Genomic DNA, 25,785 nt, shown 5'->3' on the forward strand with positions numbered 1-25,785 from the left:
AAGTAATGTGGTTCTTTTCACCACTTTTTCTGGGGCGGGAATATGCTGCGTGTGTGTGCGTGTGGCTGAACGCACGTCGAGATGGCAAAGTTGTAATAGCACGTACAGTAGCACTCCAGCTAACATCTGCACCAGCATGTGTGACAGCGTCATAACTACAGTCAATACAATCGTCTGAGGTCAGTGAACAGACTGAGAGTAAATCTGTGTTTGAATTGATTTTTGCGATTCAAGTTCAAAGCTTGTTTGGGAAAGTCCTGCAGCGAAAGTAAAGCTTGCAGGGCTAGACAGCACTGGATAGTTAACAGGAAGCTATTTAGACTTTCATTTTCTTTGTCAAAAGTCCCTTGGAAAGGGAATAGCATAAATCTATATATGTATATGAAGTGTAGAGTGGAAGAATAGTAACACCCTGTTGTCTAATTATATTGATCCTGCACAGGGAATTATGACACAGCGGTTTTCAAGAATAACGGACTTGTTGTTATTAGACTCATTGATTGTATACAATGAAATAACGGGTCTGCATGAAAGATAGCTTAAGGCTAGTAATTGTTCTCCTCCTCGACAAATTAATGTTTATTTGTTCTCCCGGCATCCCATGTACTGATTCCTATTTCTCAATGAACCACTGCGCCACTATGCCACTACTGGGGTGTAATGGAAGACCAGGATGCTTCAATAGCAGCCTTCAACTCTTCTGCACCGCTCGGTCTCATGTGTCTCATCCTTCTCTTGGCAATGTCTCAGATTTTCTGTGGGGTTCAGGTCAGGAACGTTTGCTGGCCAATGAAACACAGTATCCTTGGTCACTGAACCAGGTTTTGGTTCTTGTGGTATTGTGGGCAGGTGCCAAGTCCTGCTGGAAAATAAAGTCTGGACTTAATAAAGCACAGTGGACCAACACCTGCAGATGGTATAGCTCCCCAAATCAACAGACTGTGGAAACGTCACACTGCACTTTTAGTGTCTTGGATTGTTGCCTCTCCATTCTTCTCCAGACTCTGAGACCTTGATTTCCAAATGAGAAAAGAGCACTTTGGACCACTGCTCGACAGAACAGTTTATTTTTTCTTTATTCCAGGTAAGATGCTTCTGACATTGTGTTTTGTTCAGCAGCGGCTTGACAAGAGGAATACGACATTTGAAGTCCAGGTCCAGGATCTGTCTGTGTGTGGTGGCTCCGGAAGCACTAACTCCAGCCTCAGTCCACTCCTTGTGAAGCTCCCCCACATTTCTGAATGGCCTTTTCCTGACGATCATCTCCAGACTGTAGTCATCCCTGCTGGTTGTTCCACATTTTTCTTCCACACTTTTTCCTTCCACTCAACTTTTTATTGACATGCTTTGATGCAGCTCTTTGAGAGCATCCATCTTCTTTTACAATCACCTTTTGAGGCTTTCCCTCCTTGTGGAGGATGTCAGTGACTGTTTTCTGCTCAACTGTCAGGTCAGCAACCTTCCCCATGATTTTATATTCTACTGAAATAGACAGACCATTTAAATGCTCAGGAGTCCTTTGCAGGTGTTTTGGATTAATTAGCTGGTTAGATTGTGGCACTTAGAGGCTACAACATCGAACCCTTTCACACTATTCTAATTTTCTGAGATTTAGATTTTTGTGTTTTCATAAACTTTAAATCATAATCATTAAAATTATAACAAATAAATACTTGAAATATCTCACTTTGCATGTAATGAGTCTGTATCATATATTAGTTTACATTTTTAAGTTGAATTACTGAAATAAATTAAGTTTTGCGCAATATTCTAACATTTTGAGTTTGATCTGTACATGAGCCCTTGTAAAGTCACTTTTTTGGGGGGATCAAGCCTTAGTTTTCTTGTAGCCATCCAAATATCTTACAAGACATGCGGTAAATGGCAGGATGTCCTCCTGTTAATTAATCCCAAAAAAGAAAGGGATTAATTACATCTGCAAAACTAAATGGTGTGGACACAATGAGGAATTTGTTTTGGACCCTTAAAGCTGTCTACTTTCATTCAGCCTCTTCAGGTCACTTGTGATCCCATTCTTGTTACTGCAGTCAGAAATAAAGTGTAAAGAACTGGATTTCTATGCATTTGATATAAAAAGTTTGGCTCTCTGTCATGCTGTCCATCCAGACAAAACCCGTCTACTATTCATATCCGCTCTGGGGCAAAATGAGTCTGGCTCTTCATGATCTCCTGGTTTGCTGCAGAGGGCTGGAAAATGACAAAGCTACAGAAAGAAAAGTAAACATGCCTACACACAAAAATTGAAATGCATCTAATCCCATTTACAGCCTCATAGCTTGTTTTTTTGTAATGTTCTCCTATTTTCTGTCATCAGAAAGAAGCTGAACGCTTTAGGCGGCTTCTTCGATCTCCAGAGATTATGCAAGAACTGGACCGCACTTCAGGATCCAAAGCTAAAGGCTCCAAACAGCTCACATGGGATGCTGTTTTCAGGTAACCTGTCTCTTTATTTTTATAGATGAGAATAAACATTTTTCTGTGACAAGTTATGCACTAGTTCTGAGGGATTCCTTGCTCACTTTCTTGAACTATCATGTCCTTCTTTTTCTTCAGTTGCCTGCTTAGACACCACTAAAGACTTGTTTCAGTCCTGTTTATCTAGTTTAACCTAAACTACCAGGAGAAACAGCTGTTTTAAATGAAAACCTTATGTTCTGTTTTGCATAATCTCATTGTTCTCATATCAGGTCCCTGCAGCGTTATGTCCAGAAGGAGACAGAAAGCATGCAGTCAAGTAGATCCAACGTCACAGCAACTACGCTCGCCACTCGGCGGAAGAAGATGGCTGAAATGTGCAGCTTGATCAAATATTTCATACGCTATGCAAACAAACGTAAGGAGAAACAGATTAGATCCAGATGTCCGTGCGCCTTTAGATTATATTATTTTCATACATGTGTGAACAGTATCTTTTATTACTTGACCTGCCTTAGTCACCTCAGTAGTAAGCAGCAAAAATACAGTCTTTAAATATACAACCCTGGCCTTGCAGCTACAGCATCTTTCTTTTCCTTCAGGTGGACCTCGTCTGAAGTGCAGCGAGCTGCTGAAGCATGTGATGGAGGTCCTGCAGAGCTCATACTGCTGCTCCGCTTATGGAGAAGATTACAGCAGCCTCCTTTTAAAGGACATCCTCTCTGTCCGCAAATACTGGTGTGATATCTTTCAGCAGCAGTGGCAAAGTAAGTGGGACATTTGAAATGTTTCTTTGATTAAATTCTTATCTTTGCTTCATTATTTGTTGAGTTTGATCATTTATTTAAAAACAGATACAAGTGAAGATAGACTTATTCTTACTTTTAGGTCTTTTGGACTTGTACTGTGGTTTGTTCAACTCCACATCCAAATCCATCAACCGTGTCTTGCTGAGCAGAGTCATTCACACAGTGGTGAAGGGCTGCTGCGCGCAAACTGATGGATTCAATGATGCTTTGTTCATCTTCTTCTCCAAAGCACTGCTTAATGTCAGGTAAAGCAGATTCCTAATCATATAAACATCTTTACTGGATACATTTCAGTCATACAGGCCAGTCATGTTAAGTCATTGGGTGTGACAGTAGTACAGGTAAAGCAAAAAAAATTTGCATATTTGTTTTCCTTTGCAAATTCAGGCAGGAGAAACACCTGACTGTTCTGGAGCACCTCGTCTCCGCGCTGAACATCTTCTTGAGATCTGCGGCCATGAATTGTCGGATGCGAGTGTGCCATCTGGGAGAGGAGCTCCTGCCTTCTATACTGAATGTGTGGGCGGATATGAGGCCGAGTGCTCCTCTCAAAGAGGGAATTGTAGAGTTCGTCAACCTGCAGATCTGTGTTCACCATCCTAAAGGAGCCAAAACCCAAGACTCGGGTTGAGTGATGTCTATTTGTTAAAAAAAACACCTGTACTTTCTGAATCTCTTCAAACTAAAATTGAATGAAATACATTTTTACAGCATGAAATGATAAAAAAAACAACTGAAGTTTTGATGAATGTTTGAAAAACTGATAGCAGGAATGTTCACTTCAGATTTTTATATTTTAGGTGCTTATGCTGAGGACTGGACCAGGTGGAGGAGTCTGCTGTACAACCTGTATGATGCTTTGGTCAGAGAGATCAGTCAAATAGGCAGTAGGGGGAAATATGTCACAGGGAGCAGACACGTAGCTGTCCAAGACAATATCATTGAGCTCACGGCTGACATTTGTCACCAGGTACGAAACCTTCTCTCCCTCTAACATACAGAGGTATACACAAATCAGATCTCTCTTTATTCTGCTAAACTCTGCAGTAAGGAGAGATTTAACTGCTCAAGAAACCATTAACTACATTGTGTTTCCTGCTTGCTGTAGCTGTTCAACGATGACAGTGACACCCAAATCCTAGAGGTCACCCAGGCCTCCAGATCCACGCAGTTGGGTAGCCCCACCCACGGAGCAGCCAGCAAGCGACGGCGCGTTGAAATGGGCTGGGAGGTCCTCCGTGACCATCTGCAGCCCCAGCAAAGTGACTTTGATGTCATACCATGGTATGGAAAACACAGGGCAATAAAAAAAAAATAATCAGTCCCTTTTGAAAAATTATTAGAGAAAAGAAATTATGTCAAACATCACAGAAAGAAAACTTGTATTTTCTTCTTTCAGGCTGCAGATAGCTGCAGTGCTAACCTCTAAATATCCATCCATGATGCCCGGTCAGGAGCTGGTCCCGCTGCTGTCTGTGTTGCACCAGCTCCTAGCAGAGCATCGGAGAGGAGAGAGGGGTCTCTATGTGCTGCGCTGCCTGAGGGAGGTGGCCGGCTGCCAGGCACGCTACCCACAGAGAGCTCAGGTCCACAGGACAGAGCTGAGCAGGCTCTGGGCTCGGATATGGGCCCTTGCTGTGCGAGGGTTCGGCTCTCCCCAGACAGAGACCCTCAGTCTGGACCTGCTGGCCTCCATTGTCCATGGTGGTCTGATTAATATTGACAGAGAGTTCTGGAAGCTCTTCTCTGGATCTGCATGCAAACCATCCCAGTGAGTCACAGTCATTTCCCATTTATTGAGACTCAGAAGGTGTTTTTAGGATTAATTTGTTTTTTGACTTTATTTGCCATCGCAACTTTTATTCTTTTTCTTTCTTTCTTTTCTTTTCAGGAGTGCTGCACTCTGCCTAGCTCAGGCTATGTTAAAGTGTTCAGTCCCAAAAAGTCGCATGTCAAACTCAGGGTGGGACTACATGGGATTCACAGAGGGATGTGTATCACCTAATCTGAAAGAGACTCTCATAGCCTGGCTGCTGATGAGTGACCAGAGTGACGAGATGGAGGAGAGCAGCAGACCTCACCCCATCATCTGCAGGTAGGCACTGTGTAGCTTTTCCGCACTATTTGCCTGACTTAGACTATACGTGGCTTCTTCCTGGTTCAGTATTTTCTCATTTAGGGGCGTGAAATGGAAATCCCTTTGGAAAATATGCTTTTACATTTTAAAGATGTATGTTTTGTTGTTTGCAGAGACTTTCCTTACAATCTGATACCAAACATCTTGGTCTCGCTGACTTTGAAAGACACTAGAGTTGCGCTAAATTTTCTTCTGGGTATTGAAGGAGCAGAAAGGTGAATAACTAGTTGAATTAGCTTTTTTAAGTTTTTTTTTATTACATACATTTCTTGTGTCTTCTCTGCATTTACTGCTCTGCGGTTTGGGATTTATTTACAATTACTGTTTTATTTGAAGTGCTTTTTTTCAAGAGCAAGTTGATACCAAAGACAACTTGGAAGAGATTGAGAGACTGTACCAGCAGTTTATCTTCAACGCATTGCCATCAGAGATTGGAGGGGCTGGTGATGAGTCAGTGCAGACAGGGTCAGCCAACGGTCAGTTTGCTGCTGTCCCCGGCCTCAGAAACAAGTTGGAGCAGTCCCTCCTCTCCATGGCTGACAATCTGCTCAACTGCTACTCTCCTGATGTGAGTAGAAGATGATGCATTAGTGTTTTTAGTGGCTTGTTGTAGTCCTGATATTTGCTCCGACTGACCCTCCACAGTGTCCGTCCACCCCCCCGGAGTGTCTAGTGCGATGTTTCAGTCAGCTGACTGCTGTTCTGGCAGCTTACGTCTCAACTGGGTTTTTGACTGAGGAGGAGGCCTGCCGCTCACAGCTTGTCACTAAAGCAAAGGTGTGTAGCTTAGTAGCTATTATTTATGTTACTCATAGTTCACATTGTGAATGTGTGCTGGCTTTTTCTATGTGAAGTTTTTACACACCAGGTCTGAAGATTAGCTGAAAACAACTTCAGATGAACATATTAAAACTTGTCATTATCTAATGAAAATTAAGCCAAAATGTAGAAGTGTGTAAAGTAAGGTATAGGCCATGATTCAGCAGCTTGTAATGATGTTTAACTTGAAGTAATCATTTTCTGTGTTCAGACTTTCTCAAATTTGACTCTAAATGTGCTTTTACACCAGCTCTTCTTAATCAAAACCTGGTTTATTTGCTCTGAAAGTTTGATGCACATCAGAGTTCAGTTGCACATTCACACCTCCCCAAATAAACCAAAGAAGGGAACTCTAGTCGACCTAAAAATGGAGGTCTCTAATTCTTCTCTAGTTATTCGAAAGGTTTGGTTTGTTTGACTAAGTGAAATGTGAAAGCATACTCAGACCACCAATTAAACCCAGTCCACTGTCGTCCCGAGTCTATCGGACTAAAACAACCCCAGATTATCACCCCTCTACCACCATGATTTGACAGTTGGTATAAAGTGCATGTACTCATGTGCTGTGCGTGGTTTCTCCAGATGTGGTGCTGTGTTTGACCAAACATCTCCACTTTGGTCTTGTAACAGAACTCTTATAGTTTATTCAGATGCAGCTTTGCATCTTGAATAATTCATAATCTAATGGCCTTAAAAGCCTTCTCAGACTAATAGGAAGCAACAATGGCTTTCCTAAGGTCATTGCTGATGTTTTTCCTTCTTAGTGTGTTAGTACACACCTGAATGTTGCAGACCTGTAATCTGTCAAAAAATCTGCTTGTAGAAGTGATGATGATTAGCAGCGACATGCTGCTACGGCTTCTTAGAGTGTGTCTGGTTATTTTTTATTTGCTGCCTCTGCATTTTGGCTTAGTTTTTAAATAAATAAATGACAGTGTAATATGTCTTTTATTGTTCATCGTAGGTTAGCTTAATGTCATTTTAAGACCTGATAAGGACCTGGTGGCTTTTTTAATACATTCTCATTAATAAAACCTCTGAATTGGAAAAACGTATACTGTGATTTTCACACAGATATACTTATTAATTAAATATTACATTTTTGTGATGTTTTGCTTCCCAGACCCTGGCCCAGGAACTCAGTGGGTTTGTTGCTGGTGTGAAAGTGAAAATGACAGAGCAGGGGATCATGTCCACACTGAGATCTGTTATGAAACTATGCACGCAGTTCACCAACAGAAAGAACAAGGTGATAAAATATAGCATTTTGACAACTAATCATTTTTGCTTGTTTTATAAACAAGCTTAAATGTTTTATAACAGATTAAATAACTATTTTCCTACAGGATCATAGTTGTTCTGTTGCCTCTGGTTTGTTTATAATGACTCTGCCTGCCAGCCTCCTCAGCGAGCTGGCAGAAATCTGCAAACTGCTGGTGAGTGAGAGACAAACTAGTTGGATTTCACAGATTTGAGATGATGTGGCACAAGTTCTTTTAAAGCTCAGAAAATCTGTTGTTGAATTAAGTTTCCTCTCTCGGCTACAGTTCAGCAACATTTCTAAAAGAGGCAGTGTTGTGGACGACGATGAACGTGTGGATGATGACTGGGAAATGACCACAACTCATCAAGCAGGGGATGACATTGATCTGTTTGATGGTGAGGAGTCCCATAGCAGCAGTAATGGGACCCAAAGACAGAAGGTAGACAACACTGATGTCTCCTGTGGCCCAGGTAAGAGGAGGTTGTGTCTTTACTAAGTTCATAATTTATACCTCTATTTAATTATTATAGGTGTAACTTTTACTGCTACTAGTGATGTGTTTGATGTTCCTGGGCTATTTTTTTGTTAAATGTTGCATGTTTTCCTGAAAAGATCAACTGATTTGGATGTCAGGAACCCTTTCAAATGAATTATACATGTAGTGTTTAAAATTTACATGCTTTTTCACTGATTTCTGTTGTCTGTATTTGGTCATGCATTGTGCAATATTATTAAACTAGTCAAATATGGTAGAATTTCACTTCCAGCACATAAGAGATGTTGTACGAAGACATATTGATCCATCCATGTATTACACAGAAACATGCACTGATCATAGTAAAAATGCTTATAAATAATTAAGTATTCTGTACTGTTTTAGGTGCAAAAAGCCTGCTCGCAGATGATTATCTAGCACAGCAGTGTCTGGCTTTCCTTGCAGTCTTGGAGTTCCTATGTGAGTGTGGCTCAGTCCAGCCCATCCACGGCCTGCTTTTCAAACCACAAGAGATCAGGCGCAGGCTGCTGCTGCTGCTGGAGCAGGTCGACTTCAGCAAAGCCCTGCACCTTAATATGGTAGGAAGCGGTTTTAAATTATAGTAGGTGACAAGGCTTTAGTTTAGCTGTACACTTAAACCTAGTTCTCCTTCAGTATCTCGTCCTGCTGAAGAAGCTTCCTGCTGAGGATTCGCTCTCTCCTGAGGAGTTTGACTCACTGCTCCGTCCTCTTGCGTAAGGAAACAGGCCTGTTAGACCACTTTCACTCCAATGGGTTTGTCTTGTTAATAACTAAGTGTATTTGTTACTGTCTTCACAGGGACCTGTGTTCTTTGTACCGTCAGGACCAGGAGGTCTGTGCCGCTGTGCTGCTCAGTTTGTTGCCGTCCATAAGGAGCCTGGGGAAGACTCATCACATGCCTGAGGAGATGAGACATGTTCAGGGATCTCTGCTTCAAGTGGTGTCTGGCTTCTGGTTAGAAAGACTGCAAATACACAAGTCTAATCCTTAAGTTGTGTAGTAGTTTTGTTTTTTTAAATATTTTTTTATGTGTATAGTTTCCTGAGCCAGACAGGGAAATGTGTGGCAACTGTGAGAGCTGCTTTGGTGAAGTGTCTGGTTGCTCTGCTGGAGGTAAACATTCACGTTTGCTGTGTAGAGGCAGTTCTTTCTTCTAATTTCGTCTGTAAAATGGATAATCCAGCAGGATAATGGCAGCTTTTATTGTGTCATTTCACCTGCTCAGGCTGACCCACGTTGTAACTGGGCAGTTTTAAGTCTCAGAGAGGCTGACACAGAGGAGGACCGTCCAGTGTCTTCTGTCCTTCCATCTCACCTCGCAGATGTGCACCACCAAGTCCGCATGCTAGTAGCTGTCTCAGTGGAGAGGTATGCTGAAAACTAACAGTATTATCTATCACGACAAGGTTAAAAGACAGGCTGTCAAAACAGATATAGTATTAAATGTACTAATAAGTCTTATATTTAACTTAAAAACACCAGACCATGATGCTGCAGCATCAAGACAAAGAACAGTTTTTTGGGGTTGAATCCATCACGAACAGCTGGAGTCACTCATGATCACTAATGAAAAGTTATTGATTCAATGCTCACTATTACAATCAATTAATCTGAGTAGGTGTATGCATATTTCATAGCTTCTATATATAATAGTGAAATCCATGTTCAAATAGAATTAAGCACAAGTTCTTTGTTTTTATGTTAAGCCACCACCCTTTTAAAAATGGAAAGTTCAAGTAGGTTATAGTCAAAGATGATAGAGGAACTTTTTTGTTAATAATGTAATATTTGATCTTTGTTTATTTTTCTCTTTTGTGTCCAGGCTGTTTGTAGAGATGAGACCAGAGCATCCAGAGAAGAAGAAGATGCTGCCGCTGAAACACCAGCAGGCTGCTTTTGAGAACGTTTACCTGAAGGCTCAGAAGGGGATGAGGATTCTGGTAAGATCATTTAATGTTGCCACACACCTGTGTTTTAGTTTCCCTTTTGAGCTTTCCTCGTGCTTTCTGTCTGCTAACATGATTTTTGTAATTATACACAGAGAAGCAGCTCTTCAGAGGACCGACGGGATGAGGCATTCAACCGCAAGGCTACCCTGCTGAAGAGTTTGTCCGTTGTGCTGTGTTGTAGCCCAGTGTGTGAAAAGCAGTGTCTGTTTGCCCTCTTCCAGTCCTATAAAGAGAACAACATAGAAGAGCAACTTCTTAAAAAGGTAACATCTGTCTGTGCAGCTTACTTGTGAGACTTCTTGTCTTTCTCTTTTTGGACTTAACTCATTAAATTGCCCTTTTCCCTATAAAATAATAAATTACTAAAAGCCCAGACTAAAAGGAAGTACCGTTGTCTTTCTGTTTATCACAGATGTTGTGCAGTGTGTCCAAGATGCTGGGCTACAGGAGTGTAAAAACATTTGTCTGCTCCCACCTGAACTATCTGGTTGCTGAGTGGCTCGCACAGAGACAGTCTGATGACCGCTACACTCTTGGATCCTTCCCCTACGGTCTGCTGGATCAGGACACAGTCAAAGATTTTTACAAGTGAGAGAATAAATTTTTCTTTCCTCATTTCTAGGTTTTAAAAAGTTTGGAGATAAGTCAAAATAAGCAAAGCCAAAAAAAAAAACAAAGCAATCTTATGTTAGTACCGGCAATATTATTAAGTGTATTAAGATGATAATGAATGAACATCCATTTCTTACATCCCCATAGCTCGTCCTACCAGGTGCTGATCCCCCACCTGGTTTTCCTGGATGACTTTGAACAGGTGAAATCTATCGGCAGATATCTTGAGAGGGACTGGAGACACTTACTGGCTGATTGTTTCCCCAAGATCATGGTCAACATTCTGCCATACTTTGCGCTGCATGGGCAGGATTCACAGGTTGCACAGCAGAGAGAAAAGGCCCACAGAGTGTACGACCTGCTTAAAGACACCAGCTGTTTGGGGAAACAGGTAAAATCCTGATGTGTAACACATACTAGTCACAAAAGACAGAGAAGCTCCACTGCCTTATAAAATACAGTGATATGTGACATATGTTTTCTTGAGTTTTGACTCGCTGGTGCACATGCAGAACAATGTTGTTGCCATAAAGTAATTGCAACTATAATAAAATAATCTTTAATCCCTATATCGGTGTTATAGTATAAGATAATGATTTGATAATTCATTTAACTGTATACCCAAAACATTCATTGTTAAGGTTTCCATAAATATTCTTTACTGTGACATTTTTCAGGAGGTTGTACATTTCCAGCCTGTGCTTCTCCTGTCAGAATACTGATGTGGATAATCTAAGTAAAAACCAACTTGGGGCCACAGGCTCTCCTTACATTTTCTAAATATCTCCACAGCAAATTGACAGCCTGATCCACAGTAACCTGGCAGACATTATAGTGGAACTGCTGATGACTCTGTACGAAGGTGGTGGAGCAGAAAGAGACAGAGGAGGCCTGACATGCTTTATTGGGTAATGTTAATTATTGTTCATTTTCTTATCTTTGTCCATTTCACTGGTTTTTCCATTTACCTGACTGTCATGTGAATGAAATACAGAATTAAACGGATTCTTTTTGTCTCTCAGAGAGTTGGATCCTGTACCAAACCCACCATACTTCAGCTCTAAAATCATCAAAGCTACATTGGAGTACCTCAGCAAGTGCCACAGTGCCACCCACAAGTCCCTGGTTGCCATTTTGTCCAAAACCCCGGTACAATGCCCCTGTCCCCGTATTGTTATGTTTCTTCAGTGCAGAAATGCAGATTTTTCCTTGTGTTTCCTGTTTACTCCATACACTTAATTTAAAACTTTCTTGTTGTTTCTGCATGCTAGATTTCCATCCAGAGAATTCTGCTGGCCGTGTGCGAAAGAGCAGCAGAGACGACCAACAGCTACGAGCGTCACCGCATCCTCCTCATGTACCATTTGTTTGTCAGCCTGCTGCTCAGGGAGGTGAAGGATGGTCTGGGAGGAGCCTGGGCCTTCGTTCTCAGAGACATCATCTACACCCTCATCCACCACATCAACAGCAGGTTGGTGCTGACACTCCAGTGGGATTTATTAGCAGTAGTGTAAACACAATCTCATCTCTTTGTGTTGTTTTTTTTTCTGACTGCAGACCTCTTCAGTGTGATGAGGTTTCTAATCGAAGCCTCTCTCTGTGCTGCGACCTGCTTTCCTCTGTGTGTCAGGCTGCTCTGCAGTTCTGCGATGATGCTTTAGACTGCCACCTTCAGGTCATCGTGGGGACTCTAACTGCTCAGGTGACCAGTCGGCCCTCTATCTCACAGCAGGTATGTGAAAGGTAGTTCATGCAATGTGTCTGCCCTTTTTATTTATCTATTTAATTTTACCTAAACCCATTAAGAACTGATGCAATACATGAGTTTCCCCATATTTAGTGCTTTTAGGTCTCAGAGTTAAGTCAAGCTTGCATGCATTGAAATAATAATATCATGTCATCCACTGAAAGTGTAGAAGAATGCAAGTGCATTTTCCAAAGCAGCAGCTAGAAGTTACTTAACACGCTGCACAGATGCACCTACATGCTCAGCTTAGCTTAAAACCCTAAATATTGACAGAGCTGTGCATCTTTGTTATTTATTTAAAAATCTCAGCACATACCAAATCAGATTTTGGAATGCGAGTCAAGAAAAAGTTTAGATTTTTGCTTCATTTCATGCCAGTTTAGATTATGAATTCTCCTTTTCCCACCAGGTGCTCAATCTGCTCCAGTTTCTCACCATAGAAAATCAGCAGAAGCTAAAAGGAGCCATCAGCAGGTTGGAGCCTTTTCCTGACATCCCTGAATTCAGAGAGTTGCGGTCAGTGCAGCAAAAACTCAAATATAACCGCGGCAACTTCACGCTAAGACAGGTAACAGCAGCAGTTGTACACTCAAATAAAACCTCCACTTCACTTTTATTTGTTGAGTTCATTGCTGATGTGATTGCTCAAGTGTAATCAGCTCCAATAAAAAAAAGAGAAATCTCTCACTTACAACCTCTGTCTTTACCTCATACAGGAGATAACTCACTTCCTTTCAGTGTCGTCCTGTGACTCCTTACCTCTGACCAGACTTGAGGGACTTAAGGAGCTGACCAGACAGCTGCATCACAACAAGGGACAGATCCGAGAGCTGCTTAAAGAGTGGCATGGTGCGATGACAGAAAATAGTCTTTGCATGAAAATAAATTTCTTTTAATGAGCTCTTTTGAATATTTTTCCATTTGCCTTTCCTCTGTAGTCGACCCTACTGACAGCGTGCTGGTGAAGCTTGTCCTCAGTCTGCTGCAGCTCTGCAAACTAGCAGCCAACCATCCGGGAGGAGCCGACATTCTTGGTATACAGTCAAATAACTTTTACTGCACCTTTTAGTTTTACAGTGTAAGCTTGATTTTATTAAACAAACCTTTGACTGCAGAGGCAGCCGGCAGCTGTCTGGGAGAACTGGGCCCAGTTGACTTCTCCACCATCGCCCTTCTCCACGGCAGAGATCCCCTCTACGAAAAGGCTGTGTCTCTCTTCACCTCCACTGAGTTGCAGTGTATTTACATCGTCCTGAACTGCATGAACGACGCGCTCACACATCAGCGGTACAGTGAATCCTGCAAGTCCGTGATATGAACTGTGTGTGAAACATGTAGGTGATGTTATTGTTGTTGTGTGCCAGCATCGAGGTGAGGCGAGCAGCAGCTCAGTGTGCAAAGAACATCCTTGCCACTCAGTCTGGAGTCGACTTCTGGGACCATTACAAAGATAACAGAGACCCCATGCTGGCTTACCTCAATCCCTTCAGAACAGTCAAGAATAAGGTGTGGTAGGGATGTGTTTACGTCAAGCACATATTTTATCTTATGCATGTTAGTGTATGAATTGTCAGTAATGACCCTCATCAGGTGGCTGCTGTGAGCGCTGAGGAGAATTTGGAGGCTAAGAAGAAGCTGCAGAGCCAAGAGTTTTGGATTCCTCAGGCAGGCAGCCACAAGAGCTGGTTGAGGGCTCTGTGTACAGCCCTGCTGGACAGCGGAGGGGTCGGGAGTGAGGCCCTGCTGCTGTCACGACCACTGTGTCTGGTGAGCTCAAAGAATTTAAGAACTCTTTGTTTTTACATCTGGACTAACTTATTACTTGTACCCACTTAAGCCCAATTATTTAATCTAATTCCCGATCAAATGTCTTAATTTCATCCATCTGAAGGTAAATGTGGACTGTTGTCAGAGGTTGCTGCCCCTCATCATTCACTCCATCCTTCTGGATGACTCCAACGGATCTTGGAGGCAGCTGCTGTCCTCCCACATTCAGGACTTCTTCAGCTTCTGTTCCAGGAGCGCCCAGGCCTCCAGTCGATCTGCCACACCTCTCAACTCTGACTCTGGTAGATATTCACATATTGAATGATTACTGGCACTGCATTGCCCTTATGTGCTATTTATTGTTCAGTTTTTATTATTTTTCACAGAGTCGGACACTGCCAATCAGGGCTTGTATGATAAGACCTCCCTGCGTACCATGCTTGCTGTTATTGACTACCTGAGACACCAACAGAGACCACTGGAAGCTGACAGGTTTGTTATAATCTTGTCAACCAAACCACCGCTTAAATTTGCAGGAGCAGAGATGCCCAGGCATCTCATTAAGTAAGTAAGTTGTTGTTCTTTAAGGTCAACATAATATCAAGGACAATCTGTTCAAGCACATCTAGGTCTTTCCAGGGTAATGTGGAGGATCAGCAGGTCCAAGATTTTCTCTTTCTCCGAGAATAATCAGAGACATGCTGCGGAGAAATCTTAATTCAGCCACTTGTAATGTTCATGAACTTTATATTTTCTGTATTGACGTGCTTTGGTGTCTTTGCTAAAATGACATGCAGCGTTAAGTAGTTTGCTTTTGCATCAACAGTCATTTTCCATTTTGCAGCAACTCCTGTGGTACAGTGTGTGACTCAAACTTCTGGCTGGAACTGAACTACCTGGAGGTGGCCAAAGCTGCTCAGTCCTGCTCAGCTCACTTCACTTCTCTGCTGTACTCGGAAATCTATGTTGACAAGATCAAAGCAAACATGGAGGAAAGTCGAAGGTCTGCAAAGAGCTTTTTTCCCACGTTTATTTCAGAATGTGCTTTATGATGATATTTCGTTTTATTTTTATCCAGCTGTCTGTTTTTTCATCCATTTTCTGACCAAATATGCAGAACAAAATCCAGAGCATCACGTAAGCTCACTTTTGAGGAGAACAGTCAGAATTTCACCATCTCCAGTCTGACTGAGAAGAGCATGGAAGACACCAGTATCAGTCTGCAGGTCTGCTGTGCATGCCATAAATGTAGTTAGTTAGTCAATCACACACAATCAAAATGTCATTTTCTGTCATATATTTGATAAATTTCTAATACTCATTTGCTCTCATTTGACATGTTTGTAGGAGCTTCTGATCGAGGTGTATCGCAGCATCGGAGAGCCTGACAGTCTGTATGGTTGTGGAGGAGAGACGATGACCAGTCCACTGACAAGGTTAAAAACAATCTGATCAGAGTTGGTATAATTACTCATTACATAAAATTTGCAAATATTATCAGAAATATAAATAATTCTTTTGTTTAGGATTCGAACCTATGAACACGAAGCCATGTGGGGAAAGGCCCTGACCACATACGATCTTCACTCGACTCTGCCTGAAGTCACTCGACAAGTAGGAATCGTGGAGGTAAGATGTTTAAAGCTTTATTATTCATAACAGAATTCCTTGACATCAACTCTGTTTTCATTAGTCTGGAAATTACTGGTCATGAATGTGCCATCAGGGTCTGCAGAACTTTGGTCTGAGCAACATCCTCGCCACCTACATGAGGGGACTGGAGAGCGAAGGGGTGGAGTGGGGAGCAGAGCTTCGAGAGCTCCGCTTCCAAGCAGCCTGGAGGAACACCCAGTGGGACTGTGAGCTGTCAGAGAGGTGAGAGGAGTGTAAGCACACCAGGAAAGTTTTATGTCCTTGGTTTGAAATTCCCTTTGCTTAGTAATTTATCTTTTCTTTTCAAATATATCTTGCCATATAAGGAATGAAAAATCCAACCCTGGCTTCCATGAATCAGTGTTCTGTGCCCTGCAAGCGCTCAGGGACAAAGAGTTTTCCATATTTGATGAAACTCTAAAACAGGCCAGGTATGGTGGGCACATAAAATATCAAATTTCATCTCCTGTTTGATGGGATTCACACACCTATGGACTTGTGGATTTGTGCAGGGGTGCTGAGGTGGAGGAGCTCTGCAGAGGCAACCTAGAGGCTGTTTCATCTCTGTACCCAGCTCTGAGGAACCTGCAGAGCATCAGGGAGCTGGAGAGTGTTAAACAGCTCTTCTCCAGGTGATTTTATTTGTTTAACAGCCTAAAAAAGAACAAACAAGCAGAAAACTTTAAACAAGGATGGATAAGCATGATTTAACTACTGTAAATATTTTTTATTTTATTTTATTTTTTAAATAGGCCCTTTTCAGACGTGGCTCTGAGTGAGGTTTGCAGCCGGTGGCGGCAGCACTCCCAGCTGCTCCTGGACAGTGACTTTGCTGTGGTGGAGCCTATTCTAGCTGTGCGCTCTGTGGCCCAACACACCCTGTTTTCCAGACTGGGAAACCCTGACAGCACAGAGTACGTCAGCTCTGTTCTCACAGACCACCTCATGGAGCTCTGCCGTTCAGCTCGCAAGGCTGGTAATACACAGGTAGCACCCACATGCTTGTTCTGCCAAATTTGTATTCTTGAGAAATATATAATGAAGGATTTCCACATAGTGCTCACAGAGTTTAACTGGCCTCCAGCTTGCAGAGCGTGCAGTCTACCAGATGAAGCAGCACAGTGGTGGTGGGACCTGGATGGCACTCCCTGTGTCATCATGGCAGCTGGAAGAGGCCCAGGTGTTCTGGGCAAAGGGCGAACAGGGTCTGGCTCTGGGCCTGCTGAGACAGATGACACACAGTCTAGAAGAAAAAGTAAACACACAAACTCAAACAGCTCAGAAGAAAAGTTCAGAGATTTTATATATATTTTTTTATTTTTATTTGCATATATATATATATATATACATATATATATATATATATATATATATATATATATAAGTTTTTATAGTGCAACACAGTGTCAGAAGGCTTAATTAAACTCTTCTTGTGCTGTGTGTTGGCCGCCAGGTGGATTTAAATCCTGCTTTGGCTCCACTGTACACCGAGTGCCTCAGGCTATGTGGGAACTGGCTGGCTGAGACCTGCCTGGAAAGTCCTGGAGTTATTCTGGAGAACTATCTGGAGAGGGTAAGAGGAAGCCTACAGTACGTTTGGAACCTGCTTGTAAAGATAAGAGGTCAGTTGCACAAATAAAGATTTAAGCTTTGTTACCGGAACAGCTATCTGCTTAAGAAAACAACTCAGTATAACTGTTCTCACACAAAGTGTGGTGTCCACAGTTTATAAAAATCTCTTGAAATACCACAAATTTATAAATTAGCTCCAATGCAGAAGGTTTTTTTTTTTTAGGTAGGATCATTTTTTTCACACTCAAAAAAATATTGGAAAGTCACTTTCTTTTCAGCACCTAAATAGGAATCTCAAAATAAACACACAATGGACGGTCCTCGGAGAAATCAGCCAGGCAATATCAGGCCACCCTCTCTCATGAATAAATAACCTATGTCCAGATATACTACGAGTGGGCAAAGACATAAATATTAAAATAATGTAAGTTTAGAGTTTATGTCCTCTGGCTATGGCAGATTCATATGGATATATTTCAATAATTTGTGTGTGTGTGTATGTGTTTATACATCAGCACCAAGCCTACCAAATCAGGTCACACTGTTTAGTTGTGAAACTTCTTTTTTTTTTCCTTTTCAGTTTGAGCAAACTCTGATATTACTTTTATGAAGTGTTTCTTTGTTGACTCTCTCTCTCCTGCTGCTTTCTCAGGCTGTGGAGGTGATAGAGCGGGAGTCAGGGGCCCAGGACCCCAGACTCCAGAGCCAGCGGACTGAGGCCTTCTTGTCCCTGGCTCGCTTCTCTGACGCTCAGTACCAGAGCATCGACAAGTACATGAACTCCTCAGAGTTTGAGAACAAGCAGGCGCTGCTGGAGAAGGCCAAAGAGGAAGTAGACCTGATAAGGGAGCGTAAAGTGACCTCCAACAGGTTGTTTACCACGTTTAGTTCTGTGGCTTTGTGATTTTTAAAAAATTTAAACACAAAGATCCAACTAAGAATTATTATTTCATAGTGACTAGAAGCTATTTTTCTTACTCTACAGGTACACAGTTAAGGTGCAGAGAGAGCTGGAGCTGGATGAAAAGGCTCTGTCGAACCTGCGATCAGACAGACAGCGCTTCCTGTGTAAGGCAGTGGAGAACTACATCCAGTGTCTGGAGCAAGGTGAGGAGCACGACACTTGGGTATTCCGCCTGGCTTCGCTCTGGCTGGAGAATGCTGACATTAAAGTTGTGAATGACATGATGAAGGTTAGTAAGATATCTAAATGACTTTTTTATTCAGTGACTTCTGGGTTAGTGCTTTAAATTTTCTCTGCTAACTTGGATTTTTCAGAAAGGAGTGAAGCAGATCCCATCCTACAAGTTTCTGCCTCTCATGTATCAGCTGGCTGCTCGCATGGGGACAAAGATGGCGACTGGCATCTCTGAGGATAACGGATTCCATGTTGTCCTTAATGATGTAATTCAATTCAGCTTTATTTGACAAATTTGATGACAGCATGCAGACTTGTTTATTCAAGTGGATTACGGTGGTTTAATACGGATAAATCTGCACCAGGGGAAAAGGTTTTGCCTCAGTTGTTTTCTGTCCTTGTAGCTGATATGCAAAGCATCTTTGGAGCACCCTCACCACACACTCTTCATCATCTTCGCCCTGGTGAACGCCAACAAAGACGAGAACTTTTGCCGGACCCGACTGTCTAAGAGTTCTCCGCAGCAACCATCGCCATTTGACCTGGTGAGACTTTCGTTCAATAATCTCATGATATCTTTACAGCCGTCGCTTTTGTTCCTTGGTTGTCTTCGTGCCAGTCTTGTTAGGTTTGAGCAAGCTAAAGTCAATGTCGGACACCTTTTGAATTCTTTTTAGAGCATTTTAAAAAGCACAAGCTTTGTTTTCCATGCAGGAACGCTCAGATGTGGCTCGGAAAATCATCAGTGTGATCAGGAAAAAGCGAGCCGAGATGATCCGAGGGATTGAGCGTCTGTGTGATGCCTACATCACTCTGGCTTATATGGACGCTAGCAGGCACAAAACTGAGAAGAGTGAGTGGAACATAAACAAAATGGATGACATTTCAAAACTGAATTCAGAAACTTTTTAAGGTTATTTTAGTTGTTTACACAGCCAGTTAACACTTTGGGCAGCTCAAGTTGAATGCCATTAAGATCAAATGATGCCTCTTCCCTTTCCTCTGAATGTTTGTTTTACATGTCCATCATTGCCTTTAATCATTTCAGGGGCTATTCCCATCCCTGCTGATCAACCCATCATGCAAATCAAAGACCTTGAAGAGGTTGTCATCCCCACAATGGAGATTAAGGTAATAAATGCCGCTTGCCTGGTAAGTTTTGTAGGGAGGATGTGATGTTGTGTAGATGGAGCGTTCCTGTGAAGGGGGACTCAGTCACGGATGTTCTAGTGAAAACTCTCCACCATCAGTTCTTGTAACGTTAAATCAGTTGTTCATGTTGGAAACAGGTGGATCCATCTGGTTGCTATGACAACCTGGTAACTATCAGATCCTTCATCCCCCACTATCACCTGGCTGGAGGAGTCAACCTGCCCAAGATCATCGACTGTGTCGGCTCTGATGGAAAGAGCAGGAGACAGCTGGTCAAAGTAAGTACGTGGGTGTGTGTTTGTTGGTGTTAGATGCATGCCTTTGGTCTATTTTATGAGTGTGTCTGAGTTTATGGTACAGATATGTATTTCTTTGTGGTCTGTGCTAAACAAATTAGCTCTCTATGAAGCTAAAGCCTCATGTGTGGGGTGGGATTAAAAGTCAGACAGGAAGATGCTCACCTCAAACGGGAGTTATTTTCCATTTGAGGTTTGACTGCTGTTAATAATCAATCCTGTTTTTAATAGCAGGACAAACATGCTTTCATGTCTTCATGATAAAGGCATTCTGCAAGAGGCCACTGGGAAGGGTGTGTATATGTGTGTGTGAGAGTGCTTGTGTTTGCAGGAACATTTGAATGAACTTAAAAGGTAGTCATTAACCACTTTGGAGAGTCATGGTGATATTATGTGTTGTGTGTTTTTGTATTTCTTCCCCCTTTTTTTGACTGATAAACCCAAACACAGTTAAACAGCAGAACTCTCATAGAAATAAAGATGGTTGTTGTTTTTTTGTTGTTCTTTTTTTATTAATTTTTTGCTAATCTTTTGGTCTTTTCTTTTTTTAGAGGTTACAGCTGCAGCAACACATGTCAGACCTTCATGCTTCAGCTTGTAATCTTCATCATGATGAAGGCTGCAGGCTGAAGTTGCTCTGAGTACTTCAAGGGTTGCTGAAGCTCTGACCTTTTTGAGACTTTTCCCTCTGCACTAATCTTGAAAGTAGATGAAGTTGTGTCAGAAGCTCCTAAGCTGCTAGTTATTTTTTACAGGCTGTGGGATTAAAAACTACATTTAAAGCAACAAAAACGTGGACTGGCGACCTGTCCAGGGTGTACCCTACCCTCTTACCTGTTAAATGCTGGGATAGGCTCCAGCTTCCCAGTTGACCCTTAATGGACGATGCGGTATAGATAATGAATGAATCAATGAATTCAAATTAGTATTAGAAAATGCCTTTTCCAGGATTTGCATGGTGGATATATAGGTAATCTCTAACATCAACAGTGGAATAAGTACTGACTGTATAAATATGAAAATACTTGCGTGTGCAGACAATGCAGTGTTTAACAAGTGGAGAAACAATTCACTTTAATTCCACTGCAAATACCCTGTGTAAATGTTTGCACAGTAAAAGTCACATAGAGTTGTAGAGTTAAGCTGCGTGGCGCACTGTAATAATGATAATATGAAACATAGAAGAAAGACTTGTATACCTCTGTAAGCCATCAGCTGCATCTCAAACAATGATCCCAGATCTCAAATAAGCAATTTTACATCAAATTTAGCCATAACTCGTTTGTATGTTTTGTTGATTGCAAATTTAAACAGAAGTTCATAATTAAGTGGACATCATTCTTGGAAATCACAATACACTCCACACTTTCCTGAGGTTTCCTGTTTTTGTGAACAGGGTCAGGATGACCTGCGCCAGGATGCGGTGATGCAGCAGGTTTTTAGCATGTGCTCCATGCTACTGCAGCGCAACACGGACACTCGCAAGAGGAAGCTCAACATCAGACGATACAAGGTAACCACTGTTGTCCATTCAAAGAGCGAAATAAGTCAGGAATATCTGTCGGCTAAATCTTTTCATCTTTGTTTTAATAACTTATAATTAGCCTCATAAAGGAGAGTAACAAAGCAACCTTTAATTACCTTGTGCTTACCTCTTAACACGTCTTCCCAGGTTGTGCCGTTCTCCCAGCGTAGCGGTGTGTTGGAGTGGTGCTCGGGCACGATGCCCATTGGGGAGTTTCTGGTGGATCCTCAAAAAGGAGCCCACAAACGCTTCCGACCTCAAGACTGGACCAGCCTGGCGTGCCGCAGGAGGATGATGGTATTACTTTTGGCAACATTGATGTTAGAAATTCCTCAGCAGCATGGTTCTCACTTCATTTTCTGTGGTTTCATCTGAATCTAACCGCTTCTGTTTATCTTTATGTGCCCATTACAGGAGGCTCAGAAGCTTGCATTTGATGAGAAACTCGAGGTTTACAGTGAGGTGTGCAAGAAGTTTAGGCCTGTTTTTAGGTACTTCTGCATGGAGCGATTCCTGGATCCTGCTGTGTGGATGGAGAAGCGGCTGGCTTACACTCGCAGTGTGGCCACCTCCTCCATAGGTACACAGTACTGTCTTCACCCAGTGTATTTACTATGGATGCATCATGTTGCAAACAGATGCACAAGAAAAAATGTTTTAGGATAATAGCATGCCAGTTTGCATGTATATCTACTCTAAAAATGACACTGCAAGACAAAATGACAAGTTAAAAAAGCATTTTGGGCTAATGAAGTATTTTTCTGTTTTCCTACACAGTTGGCTATATTGTTGGTCTTGGTGACAGACACATCCAGAACATCCTGATCGATGAACAGACTGCTGAACTGGTGCACATCGATTTAGGTAGTCTTTATTCTTGCCTGTATAATTCATGTAGACACAGAAAAGTTCATTTCACTTCATCAAATATGTAAACAGAGACTCAGTAGAGCAGCATGTTCATGTGAAACACTGGGGTGATTTAATGAAAACCCTCTTTATGGTTATGCTTCTTCTTCATACCTTTGGTGATCAGGTGTAGCCTTTGAACAGGGGAAGATCCTCCCCACTCCTGAGACTGTCCCCTTCAGGCTATCCAGAGACATTGTGGATGGGATGGGCATCACTGGAGTGGAAGGAGTTTTCAGGAGGTGAGGAGGAGTCTGAGAGAAACTTATGATTTTGTTCCAGTGTTGTTCATTTATTATGTTTCTTATAGCTTTATAGTTTTACTGTTCTCACTTGGATGTTTAATTGTTTGCATTCCATCTTTAGTATGTAGATGAAAGTATTTTATTTGCATTGTTTTGCACATTTTATTACATTAAGTGCAAAAATATATCATTTCAGTACTGATAAAGTTGCAGTGAAGAGATGCTTGAGTTGATAATGTGCATGATGCGAGCTCCTCACTCTCATTAGATGCTGTGAGAAGACTATGGAGGTGATGAGGAGCTCCCAAGAAGCTCTGTTGACTATCGTAGAGGTAAGAGTGACTGGCATTTTTCACTCACACAAAGGCTTATTTCCAGCTTGTAAAATCAACTAAATGAACATCTGTTTTCTGTGTAGGTGCTTCTGTATGACCCTTTGTTTGACTGGACCATGAACCCTCTGAAGGCCTTCTATCTGCAGCATGATGAGCAGCAGGAGCTCAATGCAACACTGAGCTCTACGATGGGAGGAGACATCATCGACAACCACCGTAAATCCAGGTGATCATGGGATTTTATTCCTTAAATTTGCAAAACAAGAGTCATTTCCTCTGTTAATCCTGTTGTTCTCTCTCTCCTCCTGCAGCGACAGCCAGAGCTTCAACAAGGTGGCAGAGCGGGTGCTGCTGCGGCTGCAGGAGAAGCTGAAGGGGGTGGAGGAGGGGACTGTGCTCAGCGTGGGCGGGCAGGTAAACCTGCTCATTCAACAAGCCTTGGATCCCAAAAACCTTAGCCGGCTCTTCCCAGGATGGCAGGCCTGGGTATGACCCTTGAACTGGTTGTCATTATTGTGTTTACTAAAACAAGACAATTAAATTCTTATACAACAGACCAACACCATATTGACTTTGTAAATGAAGGTTTCTGCCAATTTCTGCACTTTAAAGTCAAAGCAGTTCATTTTATGTAGCGGCCCAAAAACCAAACTATGGAATCAGTGAGCAGTTATCTTCTGGGAACATTCAATTTAAAAAGAACCGTCAGTGAGACTGAGCATGTTTAAAAATGATGGTCCTTATTTGTGTTGTTCAGTTTGATTTGAATGTTTTCTTACTGCTGACGTAAGTACGATTCATTGTTGGCAGTGACTATCCAAAGTTTGTATCACATGAATGTATGATATATTAAGCCTAATGCATTGGATGACATCCTTATCCAGCTAAAATTTGCTTCAGTTCAGTTACTTATTACCATTTAGAGACTAGCTGTTTCAGTATGTGAGAGTATTGAATGTTATTTTACAAGACGTAGAGTATGTCATGAAATTTGAGAAATGTGTGTACAGTTTGTACAATTCAACAGCCTCTTTATGCTGTAACTTCCCTGCTGCTCTTTAAAATGATTACTGTATCATTAAATGAGTATAAACAAACTGTTTTTATGTTCTTTGTTGAATAATCTGTGTGTATAACATTGTCACCAAACTGTTTCTGTTAAAAAGTAACAAGAAACAGAGCTCAGTGATTTGCAAATAATTTAAACTCGACTTTTTGATTCACATTTAATACAAAAATGGGATATATCAGAAGTTGGGCATTGCTAAAGTCGGCATCCATGATGGTGTGGGGGTACAAGTGGCATGTATAAAACTGCTTCATCAAGATCTAGGCAAAAAAAAAAAATGAATGCTTATTGAAACAATATAGTGAATGTGAATCCAAGCTGATGGTGGTTTTTGTTCAGGTTTAAAAGGAACATGCTGGAGCATCTAACCACATTCAGCTCATAAAAAACAGCTCCAGGAAAGAAAAGTCCAGACCTTCCATCGCCTGAGGATATTTGATGCATTATGGAAATAAAAACAAAATAGTAGGTCATTGCAGATTTACTTAGTAAATAAAAATTGCTCTCTGCCGTTTCTCATTACTTAACGACTCCAGAACTGATTGTCTGTGTGCATCTTGTGGTGTTGTACCTTTCCATGCTCACTCATTGTAATGGTTCTCATTTACCACACATCTGATAATAGCTAACAGCTCTTTTCATGCTTGTGTGCAGAGTGGAGAAACTTAAAAGACGCTGTGTGAAGTGTAGGAGTGGTCTCTCAGATGTTCGTACAAACGCCTTTATTTGATCTTTGTGGAGTGAGAATGCAGAGCTGGACAGAGAGGAGATGCTAGAGGTCACAATCTCTGTAGAGTTTTTATTCTAATTCAGTGTCAGACTCTGATGTTGAGCAGAATATTTGGCTGTGAGATTGATGTTTGAATTATCCCAGGAGGGCATTGTTTTAGCTGCATCGTTTCATGGTTAAGCAAAAAATGATCACCAATCCGGTAAGTTCTCTGATTGTTTACACTAAAAATCTTCAGTCAAAACTGTAGTGTCTGTAATTTAATACAAATGTTTAAAATATAAAAATTTGATAAATATAAGTGAATGAAATTTAATATTTGAAATGCTGCCTCATTCATATATTTATGTTTTAGTATTAATAATAATAAAAATTAGGGAGAAAAATGACCTAATCTAAAGATTTTATCATGCTAAATGCTTTACCAACAGTATCCGGACTCAGGTCCTTATTTCACCTCCAGCACTGACGAGATGAAAACTTCCCCTCCGAGCTGATTGGATGTTAAACCACAGAATGTTCACCATGAAACAATATTTTATTTCAATCTTATAATAATGTGTAATTTGAAATGAGGATCAAATTCTTTTGTAATTTGAATTTTTATATTGTGAACAGCCATTTTGTACCTTATAATTTACTGCCCACAGAGAGTTGTGCTTGAACATTTGTAAACCATTCAGAAGTTTCTGTTTCTGCATCAGTATGATTTAAAACAACATCAGATATTTGCAAAATATCCTTAAAGTAGATTTTAAAAAGAAGATTTCAACACAGGCCCTGCGATGGACCGACGACTTGTCCAGGGTGTACCCTGCCTCGTGCCTGCTAATTGCTGGGATAGGCTCCAGCTTCCCCGTGATCCTGAAGTGGAATAAGTGGTGTAGAAAAAATAAATAAATAAAAAAGACTCAATACAATTTGATACTTGGTTATTTATTTGTAGAAGGAAATGACACAGTACTATATCATTGTGTGGAAAAAGTTTGTGAATCTGGGATTAGCAGTGAATACGAAGACAAAATTAAAATCAGGTGTTATAAATCAGCCAGAAGTTTATTTAAAGAACAAACAGGACCCTCTCATCAGTCAGTGGTGAAATAT

The 25,785-nt window shown here is 41.5% G+C and overlaps 1 protein-coding gene across 5 annotated transcripts; it reads left to right on the forward strand.

Moving 5' to 3' along the window:
* The first annotated feature begins 29 nt into the window (after positions 1-29).
* atm (ATM serine/threonine kinase) lies at positions 30-23,979 on the forward strand. 5 transcript variants are annotated; one of them, XM_041995429.1, is made up of 64 exons: positions 51-179; positions 1,117-1,288; positions 2,128-2,238; positions 2,336-2,454; positions 2,709-2,854; positions 3,039-3,203; positions 3,325-3,490; positions 3,633-3,871; positions 4,046-4,215; positions 4,354-4,529; positions 4,645-5,016; positions 5,137-5,340; positions 5,496-5,597; positions 5,719-5,950; positions 6,028-6,159; positions 7,325-7,450; positions 7,548-7,637; positions 7,749-7,935; positions 8,346-8,539; positions 8,616-8,695; positions 8,781-8,936; positions 9,020-9,095; positions 9,208-9,350; positions 9,805-9,922; positions 10,024-10,194; positions 10,344-10,519; positions 10,691-10,934; positions 11,336-11,451; positions 11,566-11,692; positions 11,815-12,014; positions 12,101-12,275; positions 12,700-12,858; positions 13,007-13,139; positions 13,229-13,324; positions 13,406-13,577; positions 13,655-13,796; positions 13,881-14,057; positions 14,182-14,359; positions 14,444-14,549; positions 14,902-15,060; positions 15,175-15,283; positions 15,405-15,493; positions 15,584-15,686; positions 15,784-15,932; positions 16,037-16,141; positions 16,223-16,342; positions 16,463-16,697; positions 16,795-16,965; positions 17,164-17,283; positions 17,935-18,152; positions 18,268-18,475; positions 18,561-18,686; positions 18,825-18,965; positions 19,135-19,273; positions 19,469-19,551; positions 19,710-19,850; positions 21,265-21,381; positions 21,541-21,690; positions 21,808-21,973; positions 22,171-22,257; positions 22,430-22,544; positions 22,816-22,879; positions 22,966-23,108; positions 23,194-23,979. In XM_041995429.1, the coding sequence occupies exons 3-64, from the start codon at positions 2,167-2,169 to the stop codon at positions 23,372-23,374; spliced, it is 9,276 nt and encodes a 3,091-aa protein (XP_041851363.1). In that variant the 5' UTR covers positions 51-179; positions 1,117-1,288; positions 2,128-2,166; the 3' UTR covers positions 23,375-23,979. The 5 variants fall into 5 exon arrangements, with proteins under 5 accessions (XP_041851365.1, XP_041851363.1, XP_041851362.1 ...); XM_041995428.1 differs by having other exon boundaries at positions 1,120-1,288; XM_041995427.1 differs by lacking the exon at positions 1,117-1,288.
* The last annotated feature ends 1,806 nt before the right edge of the window (positions 23,980-25,785 follow it).

This window comes from Melanotaenia boesemani, chromosome 9, assembly GCF_017639745.1.
Source record: "Melanotaenia boesemani isolate fMelBoe1 chromosome 9, fMelBoe1.pri, whole genome shotgun sequence".
In the NCBI taxonomy this organism is placed as follows: domain Eukaryota; kingdom Metazoa; phylum Chordata; class Actinopteri; order Atheriniformes; family Melanotaeniidae; genus Melanotaenia; species Melanotaenia boesemani.

Coding starts and splice junctions, on each gene's coding strand:
- atm (XM_041995429.1), top strand. CDS start 2,167: ATGAGTCTGGCTCTTCATGATCTCCTGGTTTGCTGCAGAGGGCTGGAA. Junction 8,696..8,780: donor TCACTGCTCCGTCCTCTTGC/GTAAGGAAACAG, acceptor CTGTCTTCACAG/GGACCTGTGTTCTTTGTACC. Junction 16,966..17,163: donor CACACAGTCTAGAAGAAAAA/GTAAACACACAA, acceptor GTTGGCCGCCAG/GTGGATTTAAATCCTGCTTT.